Source organism: Mixophyes fleayi, chromosome 2, assembly GCF_038048845.1.
Source record: "Mixophyes fleayi isolate aMixFle1 chromosome 2, aMixFle1.hap1, whole genome shotgun sequence".
NCBI classification, from domain to species: Eukaryota; Metazoa; Chordata; class Amphibia; order Anura; family Limnodynastidae; genus Mixophyes; species Mixophyes fleayi.
Window position 1 is genome coordinate 137,885,278 of NC_134403.1, and position 27,017 is coordinate 137,912,294.

General features: G+C 37.7%; 1 protein-coding gene across 2 annotated transcripts in view; it reads left to right on the forward strand.

Moving 5' to 3' along the window:
- Positions 1 to 26,035, forward strand: part of TFDP1 (transcription factor Dp-1) — a 65,887-nt gene extending 39,852 nt beyond the window's left edge. For both annotated transcript variants that reach the window (XM_075200057.1, XM_075200058.1), the window contains exons 6-12: positions 6,023 to 6,188; positions 6,384 to 6,530; positions 7,898 to 7,966; positions 12,231 to 12,382; positions 13,563 to 13,729; positions 15,110 to 15,191; positions 25,111 to 26,035. In XM_075200057.1, coding sequence (XP_075056158.1) covers positions 6,023 to 6,188; positions 6,384 to 6,530; positions 7,898 to 7,966; positions 12,231 to 12,382; positions 13,563 to 13,729; positions 15,110 to 15,191; positions 25,111 to 25,255 — 928 coding nt within the window. In that variant the 3' untranslated portion in view covers positions 25,256 to 26,035. The remainder of the gene's footprint in view (positions 1 to 6,022; positions 6,189 to 6,383; positions 6,531 to 7,897; positions 7,967 to 12,230; positions 12,383 to 13,562; positions 13,730 to 15,109; positions 15,192 to 25,110) is intronic.
- Positions 26,036 to 27,017: the final 982 nt, after the last annotated feature.

Sequence of the window (27,017 nt, forward strand, 5' to 3'; positions counted from 1 at the left end):
AATGGATTATGCAGCCCACTGATTCACTGACTAAGCGTGTGGATAAAGTTATTTTGCAATGTTGTAGTAAGGTGGGCAGCATGGTGGCTAAGTGGTTAGCACTTCTGCCTTACAGCACTGGGGTCATGAGTTCAATTCCCGACCATGGCCTTATCTGTGAGGAGTTTGTATGTTTCTCCCCGTGTTTGCGTGGGTTTCTTCTAGGTGCTCCGGTTTCCTCCCACACTCCAAAAACATACTGGTAGGGTTAATTGGCTGCTTACAAATTGGCCCTAGTCTGTGTGTCTGTGTGTATGTTAGGGAATTTAGACTGTAAGCCCCAATGGAGCAGGGACTGATGTGAGTGATTTCTCTGTACAGCGCTGCGGAATCTGTGGCGCTATATAAATAAATGATGATTGTGGTGATGAAGCTGACAGGCCAGGTTGTTCACCACCCACATTTAACATTTCTGTAAACTGCATTTGCAGCTCACCTAATTGAGCTAGAGTTGGGCAAGGTCTCATTTTAAACTTTTATCTGCTTTCATAGGATGTATAATACAGCAACGTGTTTGAATAAAAAATAAAACATTTTCAAAATCAAAATTTAGATTTTTCAAAGCCATTTTTTAAATCTTTGAAGACCGCCTCAAAAATTGTTCATACTATTAATAAAACTCCAAAGTTTTTTATGTTGGTATCATGATAGGTTCATCTGCTACAAGTGCTTTAATTTTGGACGGTATGTTTAAATAATGAAAATGAGAACTATCTAGGCCTGTTCATTGCTTTTAATTTATCTCCTTAAACAATCACTTTGTATATTATGTACAATGACCCATTATTTTATTTCTGAAATATTTTTTAAACTTATTTTGTTTTTGTTTGTTTTAATTCTTGTTTGTTATAAAAATCTTCCCCATGAAACAAAAAGTTATGCTAACAATCATTTGCTAATCTAATCAATGAATTGACATATTGGTTATCCAGGTTAAAAATATAGTAACACGTTGGATAAATATAGGATATAAAGAGTTATTAATGAAAGAGCTGCTATAATCGCAGTTGTTCCATTAGATATTTGAAACATTTAGCTGGCTCAGTGAATAAATTAACAACTCATAAAACAGAATTTCTGTATATTTAACAATATAGCTCATGGTAACGCGTAAATAGGTGGATGCCCAGGACAATGCTAACCAGGGACCCAGAAAAATAAGTATGTGAATATACTAGTCAGGAGGCCCAGAAACTTTCCCGTCACCAGAATGTCTTCCTTACTTGGGAGTTGTAACAGTGAAACCATATCTGATAATACTTAAGCTCACCATTTTTGGAAGTCAGAGGAAATACTGAAATATTTAAAACATTTGTGATAAAACATGGGAAATACATAAAATTAAAAGAGCTTACTGCCATTTGGTGCTGTTGCTCAGGATGGATGATGCTACTTGATGGGTTGGAACTGGCTAAAGGATTGATTTGTTAGTATTTCAGAAAAGGGTGCACATTTGACCTATTAGAGTTAACAGATTCACATTACACAGAACGTCTACAATAGTAATCCATAAAACATCCGGCTTCCTTGGGTATAAAAAAGATGGTGATGGACCAGCTGGATGGGGGAATGTCACTTTGATGTCCATCTTTTTCCAGAGCAGTTACATACCCTCCGATGTCAGCAAGTGAGAACTTTTCTTGAGATTTTGGGAGCATCAAAACGTCTTAAAGATTTGTTGTGGATGCTGCATGTATGAAAACATGGAATTTCAGGGTCCAAGGAATTGTTACTGTGTGTTTGAAGTGATCATCTAGAAATATTGCGCTCTCAATATGTTCTTGGATTGAGAAAGTAAAATGCATTTTTGTAATGTAGCAAAAAGTAGCTGTGTAAGAATCTAATTATAAGGATGTTGCAGGCTTACTCTGGATGCTAGCCTGTTCGCTATTGTGAGGATACCACCCTTAGCTGGGATGGAAGTTACCCTCTGTGGGATTCAACTCACTCGGGTAGACCAAGATATATCCAAAATAAGACTTTATTACGACAGCACAACACCACAAGACGTTCACAAGTTACAGGGTAAATGGTAGCACGTATCCTCCAGCAGCCTCCTGCAGTCAGCACTCCAAAGTCATAATCTCTGTCCCTTTCAGGGTCTTATCCTCCCGCAATATTACCACTACCGTTTAGCAAAACAGTTATGGTGTCTCCTAGCCTGGGTTACTAGCTCACACCAACCCTGTCCTGGTAGGGTTCCCTCCAGCGGCACCACAGTTCCTGGCCCAGAGTCCTTTTCACTGATCTCTTCTACACCAGGATCCTCCAAACTAGCATCGCTCTCCTGGCATTCTCCTCGCCCTCTCCTATTTTCTCTATCCACAGGAAGTAGGGTCAAATGTCTCAAACCTCCCCTTTACAGAAGGGGTCTCCCAGTCAACAATTTAGCTCCTAGACATACTGTCCCTGTTACCTTGATTAGACAATAGAATGGCTTGACTCAATTAGCTGTTTTGGCTGGATACACTACACATGGGGTTACAATAGTACATCAAGGAATGACACTGCACGCTTACATGGAACAATAAGACTTTTGACACATTATATCAGCAGGGTTACACAATATAAGTCTGTGATACCATTTGATACAATTACATTTATATTGACACATATTGATACATTTCCCCATGCTATTTCAACCAATATATTACTGTGGAGGCACATTGCATATGAGTAGAAGTTCTAACCTCATTACCTCTCAGGTTATCTGTTGACCTAGCTAATTAACATGGGCTGCCAGCTAGTTAACTCAGACATTGTTCTGATAACAAACCTCACCTCAGCTGCACCCCATACAATACACATTTGAGACAAATGGTAATTACATTAGCTACCACAAGCAAAATGACTGCTGTTGTTCTGATATTTTCACACAGTATGGCAATATTGTTTCTATTTATACTACATACAATATCACAGGTAATAGTATGGGCAAAATGTGTCTAATAACATGAAATAATAATACACATAATACACCAATGCTCTGGTGTATATACTTAGACTGGGCCAAGGATTAAAAAGTACAATAAACCGTGAGAAACGGGTGATGATTACATAGTTCTCAGTCCAGTAGTACCCCGTTTCCTCACAGCTATCATCAACATTACATTATAAAGCACCAGCAAATTTCATAGCGCTTTACAATTGGCTATTCGCCTACGTTATTGCAAAGCCCTTTGCCATGTGCAGTCGCTGAAAAATGCCACTCTGCTTCTATACCAAAATCAATTTTATTTCATTAGTTGCCAAAGTTTTTCTTGTTCTTAAATTGTACTGCTGCCCCATCGGAGAAGTAGGAAACTGCAAGTTGCTGTTCCACTCTGCTCCCAGCACACATTTTCCACTCCTCTGTAGTTACACTCCATTTTTTCCAATGCACCACAAATGGTCCAGGGTTGGGTGAGCTTAAGTTAGTGACCTAGAGGGTTTTGTTCATTATTTAAATGAAACCTGTCTCTTAAAAGGCAGTCCTATTTAACACAATTGAAGTCTTTCCATGTGGAGTTTTTCAACGCCTGCACAGGAGTGGGAGCAGGCGCTGTCTGTAAAATCTCACCCCCAAACACACCTGAAGAGGAACATGCATTCCTCTAATGCAGTGTTTCCCAACTCCAGTCCTCATGTACCCCCAACAGCTCATGTTTTCAGGATTTTGTTAATCATACACAGGTGACTTAGTCACTTGGCTGGGTCAGTAATTACCCACCTGTTTCCACCATCAGAATTCCTGAAAACATGAGCTGTTGGGGGTGCATGAGGACTGGAGTTGGGAAACACTGCTCTAATGAAGTGAACTGGAAAAATATTTAGTTTTTTCTCGATGTGTAGTGCCTCAATAAATACAATAGAAATTCACAATATTCATGAATCACTCGAAAAATTAAAGCTCTTGTAGCAGATCCCATCATGATCCCAAAATAAAACTTTGGGGACTTATTCACAGTGTGAACAATTTTTTAGATGGTTTTCAAAAATTAAACATGGCTTTTAGAGAATTAAAATTTTGATTTGGAAAATATTACACTTAATTTTTATTGAAACCTATTGCTTTTATATAACATATGGAAGACCATAAAACAAGGTTTTAAAATAAAGCATTGCCCAATTTTATAGCACAATTAGTTGAGCTACAAATGCAATTTTTTTAAGAAAATGTTGAGCAAATTTTTCTTTAAAAAATTGCAGCTTTAAAGTCACAGAACTTCAAAACCAGTGTACATGTCAGCCTAAGATTTGGGTGGTTTCTTTACACCCATGGCAGCATATATTATACCAAATTTAATTGAAATTAGGGAATTTTAAACTGTGTTCTAAAATTGTGTTAATTTGATGTGGAATGCCCCATAAATATATAATATACTGTATGTGTCTTATTGCTAGTACTGTAGAATTTATTTTCAGTTTTTCCTTTTTATAATCCTGACTAACCAGCTAAACTAACACTAGTGTATTGGAGAAGAATGGATTGCAATTCAGTGCTCTTAAGATATACTTCTATTGTGATTGTGCTAAATATAAATGTCCGTGGTGGAATTTGCGTTTACTGCAGGGGTGAAAAACCTGTTTCTGGGTAACTGATGAATCTACCACTGTTGAACTAGTGTAGCTACCCCCTTAATCTTAAATAGGACAGATGTATGCCTGACTTTCTCATGTCTCTCAAATTTCTGGTATTGTAATGAAGGAGGTGTAGGAGAATATTTGACATGCAAATTTTACAATCCTACAGTAGTAGAGAAACGCATACCAAGCGTCTTTGAACTCGCACAAGAATTTGATACCTTGACTGTGTTTAAAACTGCTGTGCTCCTGTGTCTACATGCAAATACTGAATTAACATGCCCAGTAGTGAATAAGGCTCTCATGAACACATTGCATCTATTAACATGACTGGCATGTGTGAGAACAGTCTGTGCTAAGAGCCACCTCTACATTTGTGACACACATCTGTTTGTCATTGTGGCACACACCTTTTCAGTTCCTGTCTGTACTATGCAATAACCTCAGTTTGATACAATGATCTGCAAATCTTATGTATATAATACTGGGGGTGTACTAAGGGTTTGTATTTATGGGATCATTACATTGATGCATTTGTCCAAAGATACCAGTTTCTTCATAGCCTGTCTTGCATTATTAAAACTACCATGCAAATTGAATCAGCATTTCTATTTTGAAATATAACTGATCTGTATTATATAGCGACATGCTAAAACAACAAGCTCCCTCCATACTAAAGCTGCGTACACACTTATGCAATTGTGGATTGCATGATTTACACCCGATTTGTTCGGATATTGAAATAGTGTGTAGGCTCCCACAATCATGCTTTATCGTACCAATACACCTTGCGTCTGCTGATTTTGGTTTTTATAAACTTTCTAAAATAAAAATGATCAATGATGGGACGATGTCCAGTAGATGTGGAAATGTGTACGCACTTAAGACCGTCTGTCCAACAATTCTGCCGATCAGTTCCTCCAGCATTGTTTACATTTTGCAGCAGTGTAGGCAGATATCTGTTGTGTGTATGGAGTCACGATCTTTTCAGCAGATGGTTATGAGAGATGAAGATCAGACCTGAAGGTAAATTGTTTAGGTGTGTAAGCGTGAATCGGCATGCTCATCAAGACTTTCAATCGTTGATCGTTAGATATTGCATCTGAAGTGTGATTGCTTAAATGTGTACTAAGCTTAACAGCTGTTAATTTTAACTTGTCACATTCAGAAATTAGCAGATATGAATTCAAAGTTTAGAGCGTTTAAGTACATTTTAATCACATTATGCCTAATTTTCTAACTATTGGGAACTTTAATCAGTTTTACACTACAGATGAAAAATGTATATTTTATAGTAATATCAAAAAAATATTAGAATATCTAACTATAAAGTCTTTACAAAAATTGAGAACTACTCATCCGAAGGAGAATGTTCTTGCAATATACAGCTGTTCACTATCTTCATTTCTATTTTCTGTAGGAAGAGAAATAAAAAAGGAGAGAAAAATGGGAAGGGTTTGCGTCACTTCTCAATGAAGGTTTGTGAGAAAGTACAGAAGAAGGGCACAACGTCTTACAATGAAGTGGCTGATGAGTTGGTAGCAGAATTTAGCTCAACGGATAACCACATATCGCCAAATGAATCTGTGAGTGGGCTGTTCCCATAGTTGTTTAATTTTTTGCATCAACACTTGTTTTTTTTTTTTTATTCTTTAGGGGTTTTCCATGAAACTCAGGATTCTATGCACATGTGAACATGACTAGTTATTAAATCCATTTGATGCAATATCCTGGCTGGTGTCATGGTAACAATCATGATTTTAATTTTTTCTTGTTTGCAGCAAGCCTTTGACCAGAAGAATATAAGACGCCGTGTCTATGATGCCTTAAATGTGCTTATGGCAATGAATATTATTTCTAAAGAGAAAAAGGAAATAAAGTGGATTGGTCTACCAACAAACTCTGCTCAGGAATGTCAGAATTTAGAGGTATGGCTGAGGATTGACTAAAGTGGAAGCTCTGTTTCTGTGCAACATCATGTCTATATATGTGTTTCCAAGAGATCAGCACACTACCAAAACATTGATTTCCAGTTAGGATAGTAGGGAGGGACAAACGCAAGTCGACATTTGGTTTACCGATAAGTGTATACAGCAGTTAATTGTTGGAGAGGCACAGAAACTTGAAAGCGTGATTGACGATGAGTTGGCTGATTGGGCGTACTCCTCTATATAAATCTGGAACTTATGTTCGGGTTCTTACCTTTTTAAAAGGCTACAGCAAAATAAGTGTTGGAAGGATGGGGGACAGTGTTTATGAATTTAAGAATGGAAATCCACTTTGAAATTATGAAGAAATTAAATCAGTCATGTTATAAATTATGGACATAGCAGTGTAATAATTCATATAGAAAAATAATGGGATCATGTGGAATTTGATTCGCAAAATATTAGGATGCAATAATGCTATTGAAAATTATAATTTAAAGAACTCTAAATATACTAATCGGGCTAAGGAAATGTGATGGATTAAAGTAATTGAGCAAATATTAACTATATAATCATATTGAAAAGAAATGTATTAGAAATTATTAATCAATGGGGGATTTCATTCACAAATATTAATGAAACAATAGATGACTAGTAATATCTCCCTTATTAAACTGGGTATTTTAGAATCCCTTGAAAAATAGTTAAAATATTGTAAATCTGTGATGTGCTATAAGGCTAATGTTCGATGACCAAGGGTTCTATTTGAACTGAGACAGAAACACATGGATGCTGAATAAAATCAGAAATTACCATGCTACAATATGTAATCTGTGAATGATCATCTCTATCTAATGAGTCCATCTCAAATGTGGAATAAGTGAAACTGAAGACCAAATCATACAGTTGGTTTAAAAAGAAGCCAGTCAAAAAGTATTTACTATTATGAACCAATGTTTTACAAAATAAGGATCTTATGCTAGTGGTAGCACCCCTCAATACAGAGGATAATCTCTATTTAGAAAACTACTGTAATCTAGACAATATTTGGGGGTAAGGAAATTAAATTTTGGAGACGTGCAGAGAGGATAAAAAAAAAAATATATCCTTCACTGTAACTTTTTCCCTTCTGGTCTAGGTAGACACAGGATACGCATATTAAACATGAGTGGGAAACTGGGCTGTCATGAATTATTTTTGAGAAGACATTAATGTTTACGCTAATTCACTTTAACTGATGGGCATGTTCCTCATTTCTGAGTGTATAAACAAATCCCAAGTATGTCCAATAAAAATGTTAAATGTAGTTTGATTTTGTTGCTGCACGGCTGTTTGGCAAGCTATTGAAGAGAATGTATTTTACATAGGTTGAAAGACAAAGACGGCTTGAAAGAATAAAGCAAAAACAATCTCAGCTGCAGGAACTTATACTACAGGTAATCTTTGTTTTTTTTTTGGGCATAGTACATAAAACATGAATATTATAATCGAAACATGGAATTTGTTTATATACACTGCTCTTGTATGAATAGCACGTCAATCTATACTTTAAAACTGTCCATTTATGACCATATTCTAAACAAATATAATACTACTATTGTGTATTTGTACAGGGTTTGCATGTTTTATTATGTTTTATCCTGTATTCACTGTTATACACTGAAGGTTTCTAATACTGTGGGAGAAATTGCATGTCATCTAAATTCAGTAGTTGAAGCTCTTATCTTATGGCTGACTAGTAGCCTGCTACATAAGAACATCCACTGATCTCCACCCTTACTTTTACACTCTGTTTTGTGTTGATATTCTGCTGCAGCTTGTATTCCCTCCATAAAGATCTACACATATTAGTTGAATATTAATATAAACATAGCTGCAAACATTTGATTTATTAAACTGGCTTCACAGTATACCTATTTCTCACTAGTATATTGAGTCAGTAGCTTTATTGCTTCAAGGTATAATATTTTTTTATTTTGTTTTACATTCACAGTAGGCAATTTGCATTAGAGCATTTTCAAACTGAGGGGTAGGGGGTCGTGATTGAAGAGCTGCATTTTCTGTACACCTTCATGTTTGGTCTCTTGGGGAAAATTACGTGAGCCTCTTGGGCATGCCTTGGCAACCCCTCACAGGCAATGCCAGACTTTGCACGCAGCACAGTTTTACTTTGCCTGGCACGCCAGAGTTGCTTGCACTAAAACTAAAGATGGACGAAATGGATCTGCTGAGCATGAGCAGCACATACTCCCATGTTCCATTGCGGAACTGAAGACACGCGTGTTGACAAGCTGTGAGTTCCACATACAGCCGCCTAAATGCATTTGAAAGTGAACTGAAGGTAGTAGTACTGTTGCAAAATGTGAACTGTGGGCACTGCATTAATTCCGTTCAAACCACACAACTATGAATTTTGTAGCTACTAATTACATAAGTTAAGAATATGCATGTTATTAGCATGATGAATAAATGATATATAATATAAATGGCACACCTGGACTTGACTAGATTTTGGCCGGCATACTGATGGAAAAAGGTTGCTGACCCCTGTTCTAGGACAATCAGCTGTTAAAAGGAACATTTACGATCAGTGAGATGAGTTCGGTGTGATTTTGACGGTCTCTGTAAAACATGAGTGGTGTGTTGCTGGAATTCACTGCTCCTCATGAAGTACAATGGCCACTGTTTTTTTTTTTTCTGCAACATCGCGCCAGGCAACAGACTAAAGTCCACTTTGAAGTGTAAAGCGATTCCCGCTTGTATTAGTAGTACTGAATAAAGCATTGCATCTGCAGTATGATTGCATAGGCGTGTACCTATCTTAAGTTTTTTACTGTTCAATCAGCAATGCAGTTATAACAGGCAATTCTAGTGTTAAAATGGGAGCTGGATTTTTTTTTTTATTTTTTTTTTAATTCTCTGAAAAGATCTGCTGTAGACATGTCTAACATATATTAGATTTGAGAAGGGACCCCCCCCCCTTTTTCAAACCCCCTCCCCCTTTCAAACACTTTAATGGGTGTCGTGGTTTGAGAGCTGTTTCAGCACTTGGAAGGCTCTTTACTTGTGTGATTAAATTTTGGGTTACACAAGCAAATTCTTCAGTGACCATGTGTTGAATTAATCTTGATCAAACATTGGGTATGCTGACACCAAGCCACAACATAAAAGTACATTTGCAAAAGGCCAGTTCTACAAATCCTATCCTTTAACAAATTAAATTGATGGGACATGGCATGAAGCAAATTGCTTGCAAGACACAAGTTTAAAAAGTTCTATAAAGGTTAAACCAAAGTTATGCTTTAACAGTTTGTTACCCTTTATGATTTTTTTTTCTTTCATTTGGGACATTACTTCACTATTCTACCTAAGGAAATGCAGAGAAGATATTTATTTTAAAAGCTGCACACAGAGAAAAAAAAAATAGAAAAAAAATGTTTTTATATTTGAACCAGTTTGTGAAGCCTTGGAATGTAAAACGAATCTGCTAGTTCTCCTATTTTTAGTTATTGAGCCTAGAAACATATCCATTTTATTTTATTTTCCACATTGAACTTTTTGTGTTAAAGCAGGAAGCCTCTTGGGCCTACAGACAGATTCTTTGTAACTTGACTGTACCAGCAGCTGACAGGTTGGCCACTTTCTAGTTCAAGTTACTCTGCATCTGACAGTGCTGGTAGTGGAGCTCTGAGACAGAACTCTTCTATAGCACTCTGGGCTGTTTGCACCGATCTCAGGAATTGCTGTTGTGCAGGAGGCCCAGGCTTCCCCATTGACCTGTGAGACGTCTGTGTCTCATGGTATATTTACTGAATATCTGGTGAATTTCTCACGGCCCCTATATACAGAAACCAACAAAATCTATAGAAACACAAATCAATATTGTCAGGTATGAGGGATCCGCATTGTGTATTTCCGCAGAGTGCCAGTAAATCTGATAGAAGGTGGTTTTAATTTTTCTTGATCATAAATGTGATCCCTTAAAGATCGAATTGTGCTTTCAGCATACTGTAATCCACATGTACAATGTAGTTAAGTTTAAGAGCGACTTGAAATAAAACTTTAACCCTATGTTCACTTCCATTACAGTTGGATATGAAATTATTTAAATACCATATCTGCACATTTTTCCTTTGACAAATGGAACATTCATTCTGTATGGACTTGGATTGGATTCCAGGTAGTGAGGGGGCTAGTCTACTTTTAAGATTGGTTATGTTAGTGTATGTAAATTAGCTATGCCCTGTGACAAGGGGTTTAAAATAGGAACTAATGATGCACAATTTTTTTTTGTTTTTTTTTTAACTACATTTTGCTTTCAACTCTCTTATTAAAATCTGATAAAACAAAGAGGTCTTCATCAGATGTGCCCATCAATAAGTAACCCTGTTCAATGTTGTCAATTACATTCTTGATCCCCTTAAAGTGGCCACATTGTATAAACAAAAAACATCAATACTCTATACTTGCCAAATATGCAATCGAGGATCGATGTGTATATATATTTTTATTTTATTTTTATACATTGCACGTCCCATTTTTTTTAGTTCTTTACCTTAATTCCCACTTGTGTCGGGTGAGTCCCCTGGCAACTAGCGCTTGGGACTCTAAAAGCTGTGTGTGTGTGTGTGTGTGTGTGTGTGTGTGTGTGTGTGTGTGTGTATTGTATATATGTTTATGGACAGACAGGGACAGGATTATCTTGTTACAGTGGCACCTGTCAAGAGGTAGAATATATTAGGCAGCATGTGAACAGGCAGTTCTTGAAATTGATGTTTTGAAAGCAGGCATAATGGCCAAACGTAAGGATCTGAGCGACTGACGAGGTCCAAATTGTTATGGTTAGACGAATGTCAGATTATCTCCAAAACGGCAGGTCTTGTTGGACGGTAGTATTTCCTGATGTCAGTGGCCACTTTTAGCAGCAGGATAATGCGCCCTGCCACACTTCAAAAAATGTTCAGGAATGCTTTGAGGAACATGACAGATCAATGTGTTGACGTAGTCTCCAAATTCCCCAGATCTCGGTCCGATCAAGCATCTGTGGGATGTGCTGGAAAAGCAAGTCTGAGCCATGGAGGCACCCACCTCGCAACCTCCAGGACTTATAGGGTGCTAACGTCTTGTGTCAGATATCATAGGACACCTTCAGAGGGCTTGTGGAGTCCATTCTTTATAGGGTCAGAGCTGGTTTGGTGGCATGAGGGGGACCTACACAATATTAGGCAGGTAGTTTTAATGTTGTGGCTGGTGTATTCTGTTAAATTGACCTGTTAAGGCAAAATGTCCTTTGTAATGTTTTATTTAGTCCCCACCATATTCTGCTGGTCTGTATCCGTTAATAGATTTGGCAAGTTTTGGACTGCAGTGCTGCTTAGCTATATGATTTCAGGTTCTCATTGGAATATGGAGGGGAATTAATAGTAAAATGTGCATGACCGTTTAGAAAACACAATGCATTTTAGTGGGCTATTTCTGACAGGTGATCTTGAATGTTTTTTTTTAATGGAGGATGCATGACTGAGTGATATGTCCCAACTGACCATGACTTTCACTGATTATAGCAGTAGGCATATGTACTTAATTTTACAGTATGTTATGTAGGAAATTTGCATAACTCTTGTATGCACTTTTATTGGTATTGCTGTTTTATATGGGCTCATGTAGCTTTCATTGAATGTATTTTGTCACCTGTTTCAGCAAATTGCCTTCAAAAAGCTGGTTCAAAGAAATCGACAGACAGAGCAGCAAGCAAACAAATCCCCTCCATCTAATTCAGTCATACATTTACCATTCATCATTGTGAACACCAGCAAGAAGACTGTGATTGATTGTAGCATTTCTAATGATAAGTAAGTGAAATTTTTTTTTTTCTTTTAAAAAAAGCTTTTTCCTACATACATGTCTTCGGCAGCACACCCAAAAAGTATTCTGTTCGACTGTATGGAGGCACACACACACCTTCAGAATTTGAATAGAAATAATTTTAAAGAATTTTTTTTTTCTCCACACAGTCAGAACATATGCAGAAGGTACTCTCATATCTAATGGTGGCCTTCATGTTTTTGACAGAAAAAAAACTGGTAGAAAGTGGTGGTTTGTCCAATTAATATCTGCAGTTGTGGTTTGCTGGACTCTGTTCACAAGTGTCACCCATCTTAATTCTGGACTGCATGTTTCCTGGTGTGATGGGGATGAGCTCACAGAGAAAGGTGCCCATGTATGCTGTTGCTTAGTGAATCAAGATACTGGAGTTTCATAAACCTACATCACATCTCTGCTGGGGATTTCCATATGTGGTTTTGGAAGTGTACTAGCATGTGCAAGGCAAAGAGCGGTGCACTTTTTAAAAGAAAAAAGTTTGAGAGCAGACATCTTACGCTGCTGCTGTTCCTGCTATTAGTCTTGTTCTGTGAGCCTATTCTTATAAATAGGCTTTCTTCCTTCGTATATAATACATTATTTAGGTTGTCATAAAATAGAATTGAATTGATCGTAATCCCTGCGTCCGCTATACACACTCTCCACACGAAATGCACACATCTAAAGAACAATAAAACAAGGGGGCACTTCCATAGTGTAAAATCGTTCACAAGTTTTACTCATTGATTAAAACAAGTTCACACGTACCAAAGATTAGGCGTGTTCAAGCATTAATCCTAAAAAGTTATGTATTTTTCCTTTTTGGATTGAACTGCTATTGACACGCTCCACCATGTATACAGTGGTACAATGTCAAGTAAGTTGGTCTTATTGTTATAGCATAGCTGAAGTGACTTGTAGCAGGGAACCAGAGAACGAAAATATAGGAGTACAGATGAGAAGTCATAGTCAGATGGAACATATAAAAATAAACATCAATGATCACATATGATCAGTTGAGTCTACTCTGCTTCAAGTTTGTGGTTTGATTTTTAGCCCAAATACTTACCAATATCAATTTACCCATCTTTAATCCGATTGTAAATTCCTTCATGTATACTTGTTTGTTTGTTTTTTGCTTTTCAAGCCTATGATGCTTTCTCATTTCAGATTTGAATATCTTTTTAATTTTGACAACACATTTGAAATACATGATGACATAGAGGTACTGAAACGAATGGGTATGGCCTGTGGGTTGGAATCGGGTAGCTGTTCAGCAGAAGACCTAAAAACTGCGCGAAGCTTAGTACCAAAAGCGCTGGAACCGTATGTGACAGGTAGGTCACCTGCATTGCTCTAGTGGAATTACTCTAACAATTCAAATTTTCCACAGCTGCATTACAAGGGAACAGTTGTAGCTGGTCCCATAGAGGATGGTAGTTGCATGAAGAGAAAACAAATATACTAGTGGCCAATGTATGTTGACCCTTGGTAGTCATTTATTAAAAAGCAACTGTTGTCCTATCTATCAATGAGCATGACTAATCCTTGATGTTGCCGAATGTAAGAATTGGAGAGTTCTGTGTATGGAGGTTCTCAAGATAGCTGCGTATTTTGGGCATCATCAGAAAATGCCATTTTTTTCTTTGTATTTTTTTTTTTTAAAACCAAATCGATTAGCACAATGAGCCTCTTCCCTGACATTGGTTTAGAAATAATAAACTGTCAACCATTTAAATTTAAGCTTTCTTTTTATCCCTATTGGAGAGACAACTGGTGTTTTCCACCATTAAGTTGCAAAGAACCTGTATAAGACTTCAACTTATTTTGTCCTCATCTTCACAGCAGACATTTTTCACACATCTGTTTTTGTATTGGAATTATTTAAAGTTGGTGTAAATTGAATTCAGAGATCAAATTTAATTAATAAGCAATACATTAATACTAGAAAAGTGTTAATCTATTGAAATGCAAGGATTAAAAATGGAGACTTTGACATATAGGGGAATATTCAATTAAGAAGGCAGATCACGGCTACACGTGACTGCACACTTCCTGCTACTGCAACATTGCGGATTTCCCTTCACACCCCATAGGGTTGCAAAGGAAAATCCACGAGGTTGCGTTACCGTATTGGCACTTTATGTGAGCAGTGACAATGGGTTCATGTGTGCAGCTTGCCCATGGCCTATAGATATGAAATTGACAGCAGGGAAAGACTTGGCAGGCCAAGCATAGCTGTGTAGAATATACATAAACATTGCTTTTAGTGCATTTTGGGTGTCTTTCAAACCAATAAGGAAGACTTATTTAACACAGTAAGTAGGTCAGTTGTTCTCAGAACTTTGTATAACATATTTTGTAAAGAAGAAAAGATGAAGTTGAAGAATATTAGAGTTGTGGTGTTTCCATGAGCTAAACCAAATTATGGTGCAATTCCAATTAGAAATTTAAGATCAGCAATCATTGCACATCAGAATGCAGTAAAATCTGTGTCTTTGCGTATACATTAAGTTACAATAGTCAGCTGTAGCAGCCTGACATTTCTTTTTCAGCACACATTTTTGAATACTTTTTTTTTTTTTTCTTCAGTCTACCATTAATCACTTTCACTTGAATGCTATGTTTGGGCTATTGCTTCCATTTTCAAGTCCCTGAAATTCCCATCCAATGTGGTTCAGATTACATTAAATATATATATATTTTTCCTTCTCCAGAAATGGCTCAGGGATCAATCAGCAGTGTGTATGTCTCGTCTACATCAGTTTCTGTGTCAAATGGCCGAAGATTTTCAGCCAGGTAAAGACTGTAAAGCATGCACTATTTTAAATTTAAAATTGTAAAATGCGGCATATGTAAGGTGGAATATAAACCTTCACTCCTCCTTTCAAAAAGAAAATGTAAGATTTGTTAATAGTGGCTTGATTCTGTAAAAGCTGTTTCAAGAAAGTCCTTTCCTTCCCACAAGGGGTTACCTTTTGATTAGTTTCTCATCCTAAACTACATGTACAGCATTGTAACCTATGGGTAACTTTTCAGAGCATGAATACTATTCCACTGTCAACATGAAGTACCACTAGTGTGCTCCAGAGTTTGTAAAACAGGGTACTGCAAAAATACCTTTGACCATCCCTTCTCCCAAACACTACACGTGATCACTGCTTTACGGACACGTCAATAGATTAACTAAAATCTCTGCGGATTATTTAAACTTGGTTATTTGTGAAGAACAAAGAACTAGAGTTGGAGAACAGAGATCACTCCAGTCCACTGATAAATTAAAATACAACTTTTATTAATGTGTTAAAATATTACCCAGACAGATCAAAGAATGGTGAAATATTAAAATCAAATGGTTTAGCATGTATAGTGAGACTTCACAAAAACACAAATATTAAGTGAATTAAAGCAAAGTACCTGTCTGTAAGAGCCAATGGTTATTGGGGAACTGGAACCAAACAGAGAAAAGCATTATTTGTCACACTAATTGCGGTGAGCTTTCAATAATTGCTGAACAGCCTATCATATTTATTATTGGATTCTACGCCCACCTCCATTCATTCCAAATATGGTTGTCATCCACATGTAAATATTTTGAATCTTGTGTTAGTCTAACCATTTAGAAGTATTATCAATAAGGCTGCATTAATTGCCTATAAAGTAGAAAACAAAATGATATATAAAATGTAATAATCTTATAATACTGCCCCAAAAATGGAGTCTGATATGTCCCTGTAGATTATGTCGACCACATTGCAGAAGTATTCCCTAACCATGTCGCCACAATAGCACATTATTGATTTATTTATTTTTTTAGATTTTTTTTTTTAAAATCTTTTATATATTATATTTTTTATATTTACATTTTATCTATTCTATCCTTATTTATTATTAATGATCTCTACTAGTTTTTAGTTTCCTATACCTGGTATATTAAGCTATATAAAAAGTACAAACATGACCAAAAGGCAGAGTGCAAACAGGGTGGCATAATAGATGTGATGATAAATATAATCATTACATAAAGAGGATCTAATGATGAATAAATTGGTAGACATCCTCAGTCATCACTGTTTTCGAATTCACATTCAATATTTTCTGCCTTGTACATAGATATCTTGTTAGAGCACAAATTCACTCAACTATACACCTCCGGTTTTTAAAGGGGAATACAAGAAAAAAGCAATCGGTCAAATATACATGAAGTTAAGAGGCGTTCAAGATCAGAAACTGGTTATGTGATCTATGGTAGCTTATACTTCATAGTAATCAACCATAGATTAGAACATCCCATGTAAAAGGATCAGTGAAGGCAGCATACAATTAGGGATGTGCACCGGCGACTTTTGGTGTCTCGTGTGTTTTGGATTCGGATTTTCGTGATGTTTTGGGTTCGGATTTGTTTTGCAAAACACCTGTCGAAAGGTTTTGGTTTGGATTTAAGGTTTTGGATTCAGATTTTTTTTGAGAAAAGCATAAAAAGTTCAAAAATCAAGTTTTTGGGCTTATTTTCACTCCTACGCTATTATTAACCTCAAAAACATTCAATAACAAGCATTTCCACTAATTTACAGTGTATTCTGAACACCTCACAATATAGTTATTAGTCCAAAACGTTGCAACGGGGTATCTTTCTGGACTGCGTAGAGGAGTGGTCACCTCAATATAATAAGAAAACCATCAACTGGTCTGAATCGCACCAAAAAAATGTACCTGGACTGCGTAGAGGAGTGGGTCACCACAATGTAATTTAAAAACCCTGAACTTGTATGATTCGCACCAATAAATGTATCTGGACTGCGTAGAGGAGTGGTCCCTACAATGTAATTAAAAAACCCTCCACGGGTCTGAATTCCCAAAAAAAAGGATCTGGACTGCGTAGTGGAGTGGCCCCGGTACCCAATTTGGTACCGGGGCCACAATACCTCCTCCAACCATGGTACAGAGCATTCATCATTGAGATCCCATCAAGTATGTTAAAGACAGACAGGGTCCAAGTGTTATTGGTTGACTTTGTAAACCAAAAAACTGTCCCTGTTGCACATAGTTGTGCAATGAAGAGTGACTTTTTCATTTTAAAGGCTCCATCTTTCAAGTGTAGTGTTTGTAAGTCATATTATACTTTTGGTAAAATTTGTTTAATTTGTTCCTCTTTATGGTAACTACTAATAGAATTAAAGTATTAAATAGAAGCGGCAGTTCCTCTTTATGGGAATTAGTAATAGAATTAAAGTATTAAATAGAGTGGTGTAGTGTGGTATAGAGTGGTCCCCACAATATAATAATAAAACCCTCAACTGGTCAGAATTCCACCAAACAAGTATCTGGACTGCGTAGTGGGGTGGCCCCGATACCCAATTTGATACCGGGGCCAAGTTCCAAGTGTAGTGTTTATAACATCTTAACACCACACTAATTCTAGCACGTCAAAACCTCTTGTTTTAAATAATGACAGGGTGTCACGAGCTGCGGCGGTACTCACAGCCGCCGCGGCTCGCTTCCTGCCTGCCCCAGCGTCCCGGCCGTCACCATGACGACCCGGGACGTCACTTCCTCTTAACGCCCGGCCGTTGGTGAGGCAACGGCCGGACGCCCAGCACTGTAGCGCCGCGTCCCGGCAACAGGGGACAGCTGGGCGCGTGCGCAAGAAGATCTAATAGCCTGCTGGCTATTAGACTGTGATTTTTTTCATTAGTCAGCTCCTGAAAGTATTTTCAGAGCTAGACTCTGATTGGCTCATCTGTACATTTAAGGCAGTGAGGTCTGCAGCCTCACTGCCGGTTATAGCGTTCTGTCCTCAGTCCTGCTGCCTGCTTGTACTATCCGTTTAGGTTCCTGCTACCTTAGATTTGACCACCTGTATTTGACCCCTGCTTGTTATTGGACCTGTGACCCTTCTCTTCTGACCTTGACCTTTTGCCTGGAATTCGGATTTTGCTTCTCTGCCTGTGAGTTTGACCCTTCGCTTGCCCTTGGATATTGCATCTGTGCCTGTGACCTTTGGACCTTGGATTCCTCTTATACTACAGTCCACCAATCACTCCACTTCTGGGAAACTCCTTTGTCAGTATATGCTACTCGACCGTCGGTCGGCCCGCAGCCCAGTCTGTCCCCACCACTAGGGGCTCCAGCGAACACCTTGCCTTCTGAGTAGTTCCCGAGTTTCACTGTACTGACTTGGGAGTTCCTAACACAGGGCATTTAACTTTTGATTTAATTTATTGAATTTGTTGGCATTTTCTTTTACTTTTTGAACATAGCAAACGACTGTTGAATGGTCACATAATGCCAAAAAAATAGTTGCAAGATGGAATTGTCCTTGGGCCCTTCCACCCACCCTTTTGTTGTTGAAATAGGACATGCACACTTTAACAAACCAATCATTTCAGCGACAGGGCCTACCAAACAACTGTGGCTGAAATGATTGGTTTGTTTGGGCCCCCACACCAAAAAAACAATTCATCTCTCCCTGTACAAACTAAACAGGCTCTACTGAGGAAAGATGTCGTCCTCATCCTCAACCTCTGATTCCTCTCCACCTACAGTGTGTACTTCCTCCTCCTCACACATTATCAATTCGTCCCCGCTGGACTCCACAACCACAGGTCCCTCTGTACTATCTTGAGGGCAGTGCTGTACTTTATTGAGGAATTGATTATATTTATTTTTATAAACATCATTTTTTTCAACGTTGTGAGGAAGCAACCTCCTTCTCCGCTCACTGACCAGGTTCCCCGCTGCACTAAAAACTCTTTCGGAGTACACACTGGAGGGGGGACAACTCAGGTAAAATAGAGCCAGTTTGTACAGGGGCTTCCAAACTGCCTTTTGGAGTTCTACCACGTCACTACCTCTAGTTAATTTAGATTGCAAGGCTTGTAAATACTTTGAAGATAAAAAAAAGCAGGCTGCACAGACTGGAGCTAGAAAGTGAAATTAAATGGACCACGTTACTTTGGTGGCTATCTATTCCCTCACCCCGCCCTACACTTGTAGTTGAATATAAAAAAAAGCAGTCTGCATAGACTGTAGAACTAGAAATTCAAATATACAAAGAAATGGACAAAGGCAATTTGGTATCTGTCTGCATCATAATCATCAATATCCTCCTACCGGTGTACAACATTCACACCTTCATTAGCCAAATCTGTAACTGGACTGTGGGTGATCCTTCCAGCATATGCAGAGGGCGTGCTGCAAATGCTGGATGGAGTCACCTCTTCCCGTACAGTGATGGGGAAGGTCAGGGTTCACAACCAACAACACCCTTGGACTCGCCTTGGGGATTTGTGATGTCTTCTGTTTAGAAGGCAGAGTTCTTTGCTGTTTTGTTGTTGTTGCTGACAGCATATCTCTCTTAAAATTTTTGTAGGGGGGGCGGAGGAGGAGGGCTTAGATCCTTGGGTGAAGCTGAACCACTAGTCATGAACACGGACCAGGGCCTAAGCCGTTCCTTGCCACTCCGTGTCGTAAATGACATATTGGCAACTTTACGTTTCTCCGCTGATGATTTTAAGTTTCTCTTTTTGCTACTTTTACTTAACTTGGGCTTTTTGGATTTTACATGCCCTGTACTAGGAGATTGGGCATCGGGCTTGGAAGACGACGTTGATGGCATTTCATCGTCTGTCATGAGTAGTGGCAGCAGCTTGTGCATTAGGAGGAAGTGGGTCTGGATCTTTTCCTACTTTATCCTCAAAATTTTTGGTCTCCATTATATGTAGCACAAGATACTGCAGAATGTGTGAACTTGGTAATATTGCAGACAGTACCAATGGACTTATACTGCTGGATTGGTTTTGCAAATTTAGTTATAATTTATTTATTTTTTTAGTGTTTTTATAACTTTTTTTTTTTTTTTTTTTAAAAACGTGGGAATAATGGGTAAATAACTATGCCCTTAGGAGCACAGGACCACTGGACTGAACAGGACACAGCACAGGACCCAGCAGCACCACTGAACTCAAAATTGACAGAGCACAGCACCACTGGACTGATACTGCAGAACACAGCACAGAACTAAACAGCACAGCAGAGATCTACCAGGACAGAGGACCACCTAACACACCCTCCCTCTACCCTGATCAATGCCCGAGTAAAGATGGCGGCGACTAGCGGGGAATTTATAGGATCCGAGTATCGCGAGATCCGACAGCGGGATTATGACTCAGAGCCTCGGTTTCAAGTTTTCATTTGGCGCCAATACCCGGATCTGTCTCGGATCCGACTCGGATCGGAAAGGTTCGGGTGGGCTCGGATTCACAAAATCCGAGTGCGCTCATCTCTACATACAATACCACTTTCACACTGCCACCCTAACAACATCCCAGGTTTATGAACCCAGGATATTGCCAAGTGGCCGTGCAGGACACTCCGCTAACTTCCCAGGTAGACTGTTCACACATGAACACGAGTCTGCCCTGGTCTCCCTGGCAACATCACAAGAGGAGCTTTGATTGGCTCCTCTTGTGATGGTGTTTTTTTTTTTTTTAAACTTTTCAATAGGTTTCGGGTTTAAACTGGGTCTCGCCATTCAAACTGGTGGTTGCAACATCGTGGGTACATGCCCCTAGACCCGTTCACACTGAGCCTCGACCCGGGTCGTCAAGGCTTGCCCTGGCAATAACCTGGGATTTTGAGGCAGTGTGAACAGGGTATTAGTCACATGACTTCAGCAGCATTAAAGCACTGTCCATGGTAACAAATCAATTTGAACTGTCATGTAAACAAAACTTTATATAGCAACAACATTGTACACCTGATTATTATATATCCATTTAAGCAAATCTCAGTGTTATGGATCATGTTACTGCAAATCATATAAAATCTGGAAGAAGGCAGGATTGCTGCTCTCCCCCCACCCACAACTGGGTCAATAAGGGCAGCAGAACGCATCTACAATAGAACACATAATTAAAGTGAAAACATATTTCTTATACACGCGGTGCCAGCATCCTGCAAAAACAGACCTGACTGAATAAGCCCAATACCTGTCCAGATTTAAAAATTCTCCAGGCTATCCCCATGTTTCATGGTGTCCCCAGGGAGTTGAAACGTGTGTTTTTATAGGAAAAGTGTTACTTTGGAGGAGTAAGGCCCAGTAGTAAAAGGAAAATATGGCATCATAATCTCTACTAACTGCACACAATTATGTGATCAGTATGCTATATCACACCTTTAGAAATAGGAGAATATTAAAGATGTTATACACATCTATACTCTTCCTAGGAGACCTTGTTTCTCACTTTCCCACTTCACTCCTTCTACCATTTTAAATAACCAACTATTAAATATATATTATAATGCTAGTTACTATATCTAGACTATTTACTATAGATGACACACAATCACAATGTGAGTACATGTTGGGTAAAATATTTTATACATTACAATATATCTCCAATAACGGAGCATACACAGTATACATAATACAGTAAAGGATAGATGATGCAATTCCAATGAACTACTCGCAGCTCCTAGGTTCAGATTCACCATTGTGGTAACTTCTGTCTCTTGTACCTTGTCCTCCCCATTTATCTTATGTAACCTTTCCTGGTAGAGTTGTGAGGGGAAGAGATGATCTTTTCCAGTGGTATTTGGTCAGAGTGGAGCACAAAGGTTGGACCTTCAAAGCTCAGCACTCCCAGAATCCTGCATCCCTGTGTGCACAATGTTGACATTGCCCACACACTTCGATACATTGTGGTCTGCCTCTTCAATATTCCACAAGCGCTAGCCGGCGATGTAACTGCACAACTCCCAGCACACTAAATGCACTGCCGTAACGCAGCCTAAAGGAATTGGTGATGCTCATAGATGTTATCTTAGTGGTGAGGTTGCACACTATGTACACGTGTTTGGGAAGGAGGCAGAAGCAGGCTTGTTCCTTTAGAATTATTCCCACAGTGCTCTGTGGGTTCTTTTCGGAGTTGATTGGTAGCAAAATGCAATGCATTTTGAGAGAGATGGCATGTATCAGATTTTATTGTTTTGTTTGAAGAAAATTATGCCCATAAATTAGAGATTTACTTGACACTGGTACTGAAATGAAGCCTAACTTGTCTCAAAGTGTAAAATTCCCTTTAGTAGAGTAAAAAAACTAAACAAAAAAAAAAAAAGTTTCTCATAAAACACACAGCGTAAATGTAAAGAATTGTAGGGTATCCTGAAGGGTCCATTTTCAATGTAAACATCTTTGGGCTAAAAACAAGTGCTTCCTCACTACCTCCATTACAACTTCTAATGCTGCGTCATGCTATCCTTAGTGGTCACAATTGCTGATAGAGGAAACCTGAAATACCAAAGCATAGATTGAAAAGAGACAGCAGTTAACATGTTACTTTTCATATGGAGGAAACAATAGACTATTTTTGTATATATAAACTAGGGCGGGGTGGGGGGTTTAATGTCTAATTTCAAAAAAAAAAAAATTAAGTTATTGTTTATTATTATTATTATTATTATTATTATTAAGAAATGGGTATATCTTCAGATCCTTTGGTGTTTTTCCCCCATACAGTCCAAAAACATATTTGTAAGTTAATTGGCTTCCAGCCACAACAAAAAACCTGTGTGAACCCTAGTGTGTAGGGAAGTCAGACTGTAAGCTTCCGTGGGACAGGTACTGATAATGATTACATACAATAGTGCACCTAAGTAAGTAGTTGCATTGTAATGCAAAGTAATTTGAGTCCTATTGGGAGAAAGCTACATATATCATTATAAAATTATATTGTTTAATTTAAAACTGCACTTATGGCCCATCCTTTTCAATAATTGTCATTTTTGTTAAACACGTAGCTCTGGTCCCCTTCCTAGCAACAGACTGAGCACAGTACATTCACACACTTTAGAAGGTTAGTCCAAGTTGTATAAGAATCTTCTTCCAACACGGTCATAGGTTAATCTTGTGCTACGTGAACACTTACTGATGATATTCTGATCTCCACATTGTGATTGATCCTTTATTCTCACAGCACATTGTGGAAAAGATAATCGGTCTTTATATACGTCTATTTAAACTTTCAGTCTGTATGCACCATTCTCTAAAAATGTAATTGGTTTGCACCTGCAGTTTGTGTATTAGTGGTTACGATCTGATAATTTTCAATACTTTAATCATGGATTGCTTTACACCCACAAGCATATTTTTTGTGCTGGGGTTAGGGGTTCAATTACAAACTCCACACAGGTCGTGTCCTGGTTGTATGTTCTTCACATGTTTTTTTTGGGTTTCCTTCCATAATCCAGAAACATACTGGTATGTTAATTGACTTTCGAATAAATTTAAATATAAATTCTCTACAACAGACATACACTAAGTTCCAATGGGGCAGCGACTGATGTGAATGATTTATCTTTTTTCTGTGGAAAGTACTGCACAGTTTGGTGGCACTATTCAAATGATGTAGATATATATATTTAATATTTTTAATCGAACAGACTTTTTGGTGCATTGGAATGTAGAATAGTTTGACATTTTTTCATATGGCTACAATACATCTGTTTTAACTACTCGACATAGAAAATTGGTCAGATTGAAGGATCTGGTGGCAATGTATGCCTAACTTGAGCCCAAAAACTACTGGACACAGATTTTTATCACAGCTGTGAGCTCACTTAATGCCATATCAAGGTGTAAAAAATTTTACGGATTTCCCATGTGCTTGACAATTAGATTTTATTTAATGCCTTTTACTGAAGCAGTGGTATACAACCAAAATTCAATGCTAGCCTAACTTGTGAAAAATGTAATATGCACCACATATTTTTTTAAATCGAGCAATAAATGCTCATGGGTAACGGAGTCTACTCCATAAAAAAAACACAAACGTGTTTTCCATACTGTCTCGCTTGCTGATGTCTGTCCATGTGCTCCTGGTTATCTAATCTCTGCTCCTTGTCTCTCCTGTTTTGTATCCACTCTTACCTGATGCACCCAGTCCCCCTGGGCTGTACTCACAATGCAGGAACTCGGCTGTCTTAGAGATTTCACATTCTGGCTCTCTTTTGTGTGGTGTTGTGCACCAGCATGGGCACTCCCATTAGAAGAGTAGTGAATAGAATTGTCTGTTACAGTGGAAGCACAGTACACTGTCATTTTCAAAGCTGCATGCAAAATATTGGAATGCTGGTCCCCTGCATTCGAACATATTTGCTTGCCCCATATGTTTGCTAGAACAATTTGTCCATTTATCATGTGGCAAATATATTTGGACACTGCTGTTCTTAGAGCATGTATGTATATGCCTGCACTGATATTATTGCCTGAATGTGCCTTTTTGTAGTTTTTGTGGGAATTCTTTTTATTATATGGTTTACCGGGTGCAAACTTATAATGCCCTTGGGCATCGAGAAACACTCCTTTAAAGCCTTGGCTCAAAAGTTGCTTTAGCCTTGATTTAACAGAAGGACATTCATTAACATTCCTGCAGCCTAGTGATATTGAACTCTCACTGTATTTTACAAAGCACTAATGCTTCTGAACACTTCAGGCAACGTTAAACATTTTTGTGTGTGAGGCCAAAGGCTAACAACTGTTGCAAATCAGGAAACAAATGGGTCAAGAACTAAAGCATATCTATGTAACTCTAAAATGAAGCTTGCACATAATGTGAATATTGTAGCTTGGCTTAGCAGAAATAGACAGCCTTTTTATTGCATTTATTAAATACTTATACATTTGACATTTATAACAGTATAATGTGTTTTGTTATAGTGACTTGACTGCAGATGGGATGCTGGCAACTAGTTCCAATGGATCACAGTACAGCAGTTCTAGGGTGGAGACACCTGTGTCTTACGTTGGAGAGGAAGACGACGACGATGATGATGACTTCAATGAAAATGATGACGACGACTGATGTGCTGAAATATATTCAGTAAAAAAGCTTCAGGAACTTCTTTGTGCGGTGTTCTGTTTCCTTTTTTTATTTTTACCTCTCCCTGTTTAACATCACTGCTGAAGAAACATTGGTTAGACAATTAGTCATAACCAAGCAAAGATGTTTCTATCTAGGGTATTTCCCCCCCCCCCCCTTTTTTTTTTTTTTTTTTTCTTTTTTTCTTTTTTTGTGGATATTTTGAATAGTCTTATTCAATGGGTCCCTTACACTTGTGTTTTCTTTATTGGTTTGGTTTTTTTTTTTGTCCAATTTTGCATCAGTTGCTTAATGTATTATCCACGTTAATACAAAATAAAATGTTATGCTTATGTGTAAAAAAGCAAAACTTGGTTTATTGAATTGGCATTTATTTGGAGTGCTTCAATAATGTGGGGTGAAGTATGGTTTTGTGAAATCATGCAATGTCCAAAGACTTTTTTTTTTTTTTTTTTTTTTTCCCTTTCCCTAAATGCATTTGAAGTTCAGAAAATTGAATAATAGCCAGTTTTTATGCTTTCTATTGTATATGTTGGGAAAATGAAATGTTACTGGCAAAAGTTTTTCTGCAATGCTGGTGCAGCTATGTGAAATGTCTTGAAGGTTGCTATATACAGTATATACATATTGCTTATAGTATAATTTGCCTGAATTCTTCCAGGCAAAATTTGATTATTTTTTTATATAGTTTACATAATTATCATCTAAATGTGTTATGAAGCAAAAGTTTTGTATTTGTTTAATAAAACGCTTTGTAATCTATTATTGAAATTATAGAGTTTTAACAGGTTTTTTTTTTCTCCATATTTGTGAATCATTTTTAGCAGTTTATATTATCAATGATAAATTTCAAAGCAATCTAGTGGTTTCAGATAAAAAATTCACAAAATAGTTACCTGCACATATTGCTGTCAGCTGCCTGCTGAAATACAATATTCTTTTTATTGGAAAGTACATACTTGTGTAATTTTATTAACTATACAGAGACTTATAAATTGTTTAACTTGGCACATGTTAGTTTTATTAATAAAAAACCATGCATGGGCATTAAAGTTGTTTTCCTAATTTAATTTCTATTTCATTTTAGACAGTAAGTTATTGAAAAATTTTGTTTCCATAGATTTCCAGGCACCTGCTATAATTTGTTTGATCACACTTGTATATAGATGGACTTGCAGTGGGCATCACCAGTGTTTCCTCTGAGTGCGATTACATTCTGGTGCTGTTGCATTATACAATTAATGTTCAGTCCAACGTTATTTGTAAAGATTCATTGTCTGTCAAGGTTGGGACATGTGATGTCACACGAGAGGAGTGTAATCTCACTCCCTCATTAGCTATAAATCTGTGATTCCACAAGGGCCGATCCTGGCAATTAGAACACTTGGCGTCATTGGGTTCCTTTTATTATGGTCAGAAGTGGACCCAGGCAGACTGGTCAACTATGATCATCTGACCATATTTACGAACATGCCAGATAATTCTCATTGATGTCAATAAACATTTTTGTTCATCACTGGTTTTCAGGCCATGAGTCCTGTGATGTTGGAGGGTTCTTGTTTTAAAACAAAGTAAATATAAGTTAATCAGAAAGCCGTATCGGGTCATTTCACATCAAAGCAACGCAGGATTTCAAACTGACTGTTTCAGATTGTAATGAAATTTTGTATAAAACCTTCAAATCATAGGCAGATATGTAAACTGATTTTGAAATTATATTTTAAAGCTGCAATTTTTTAACAAA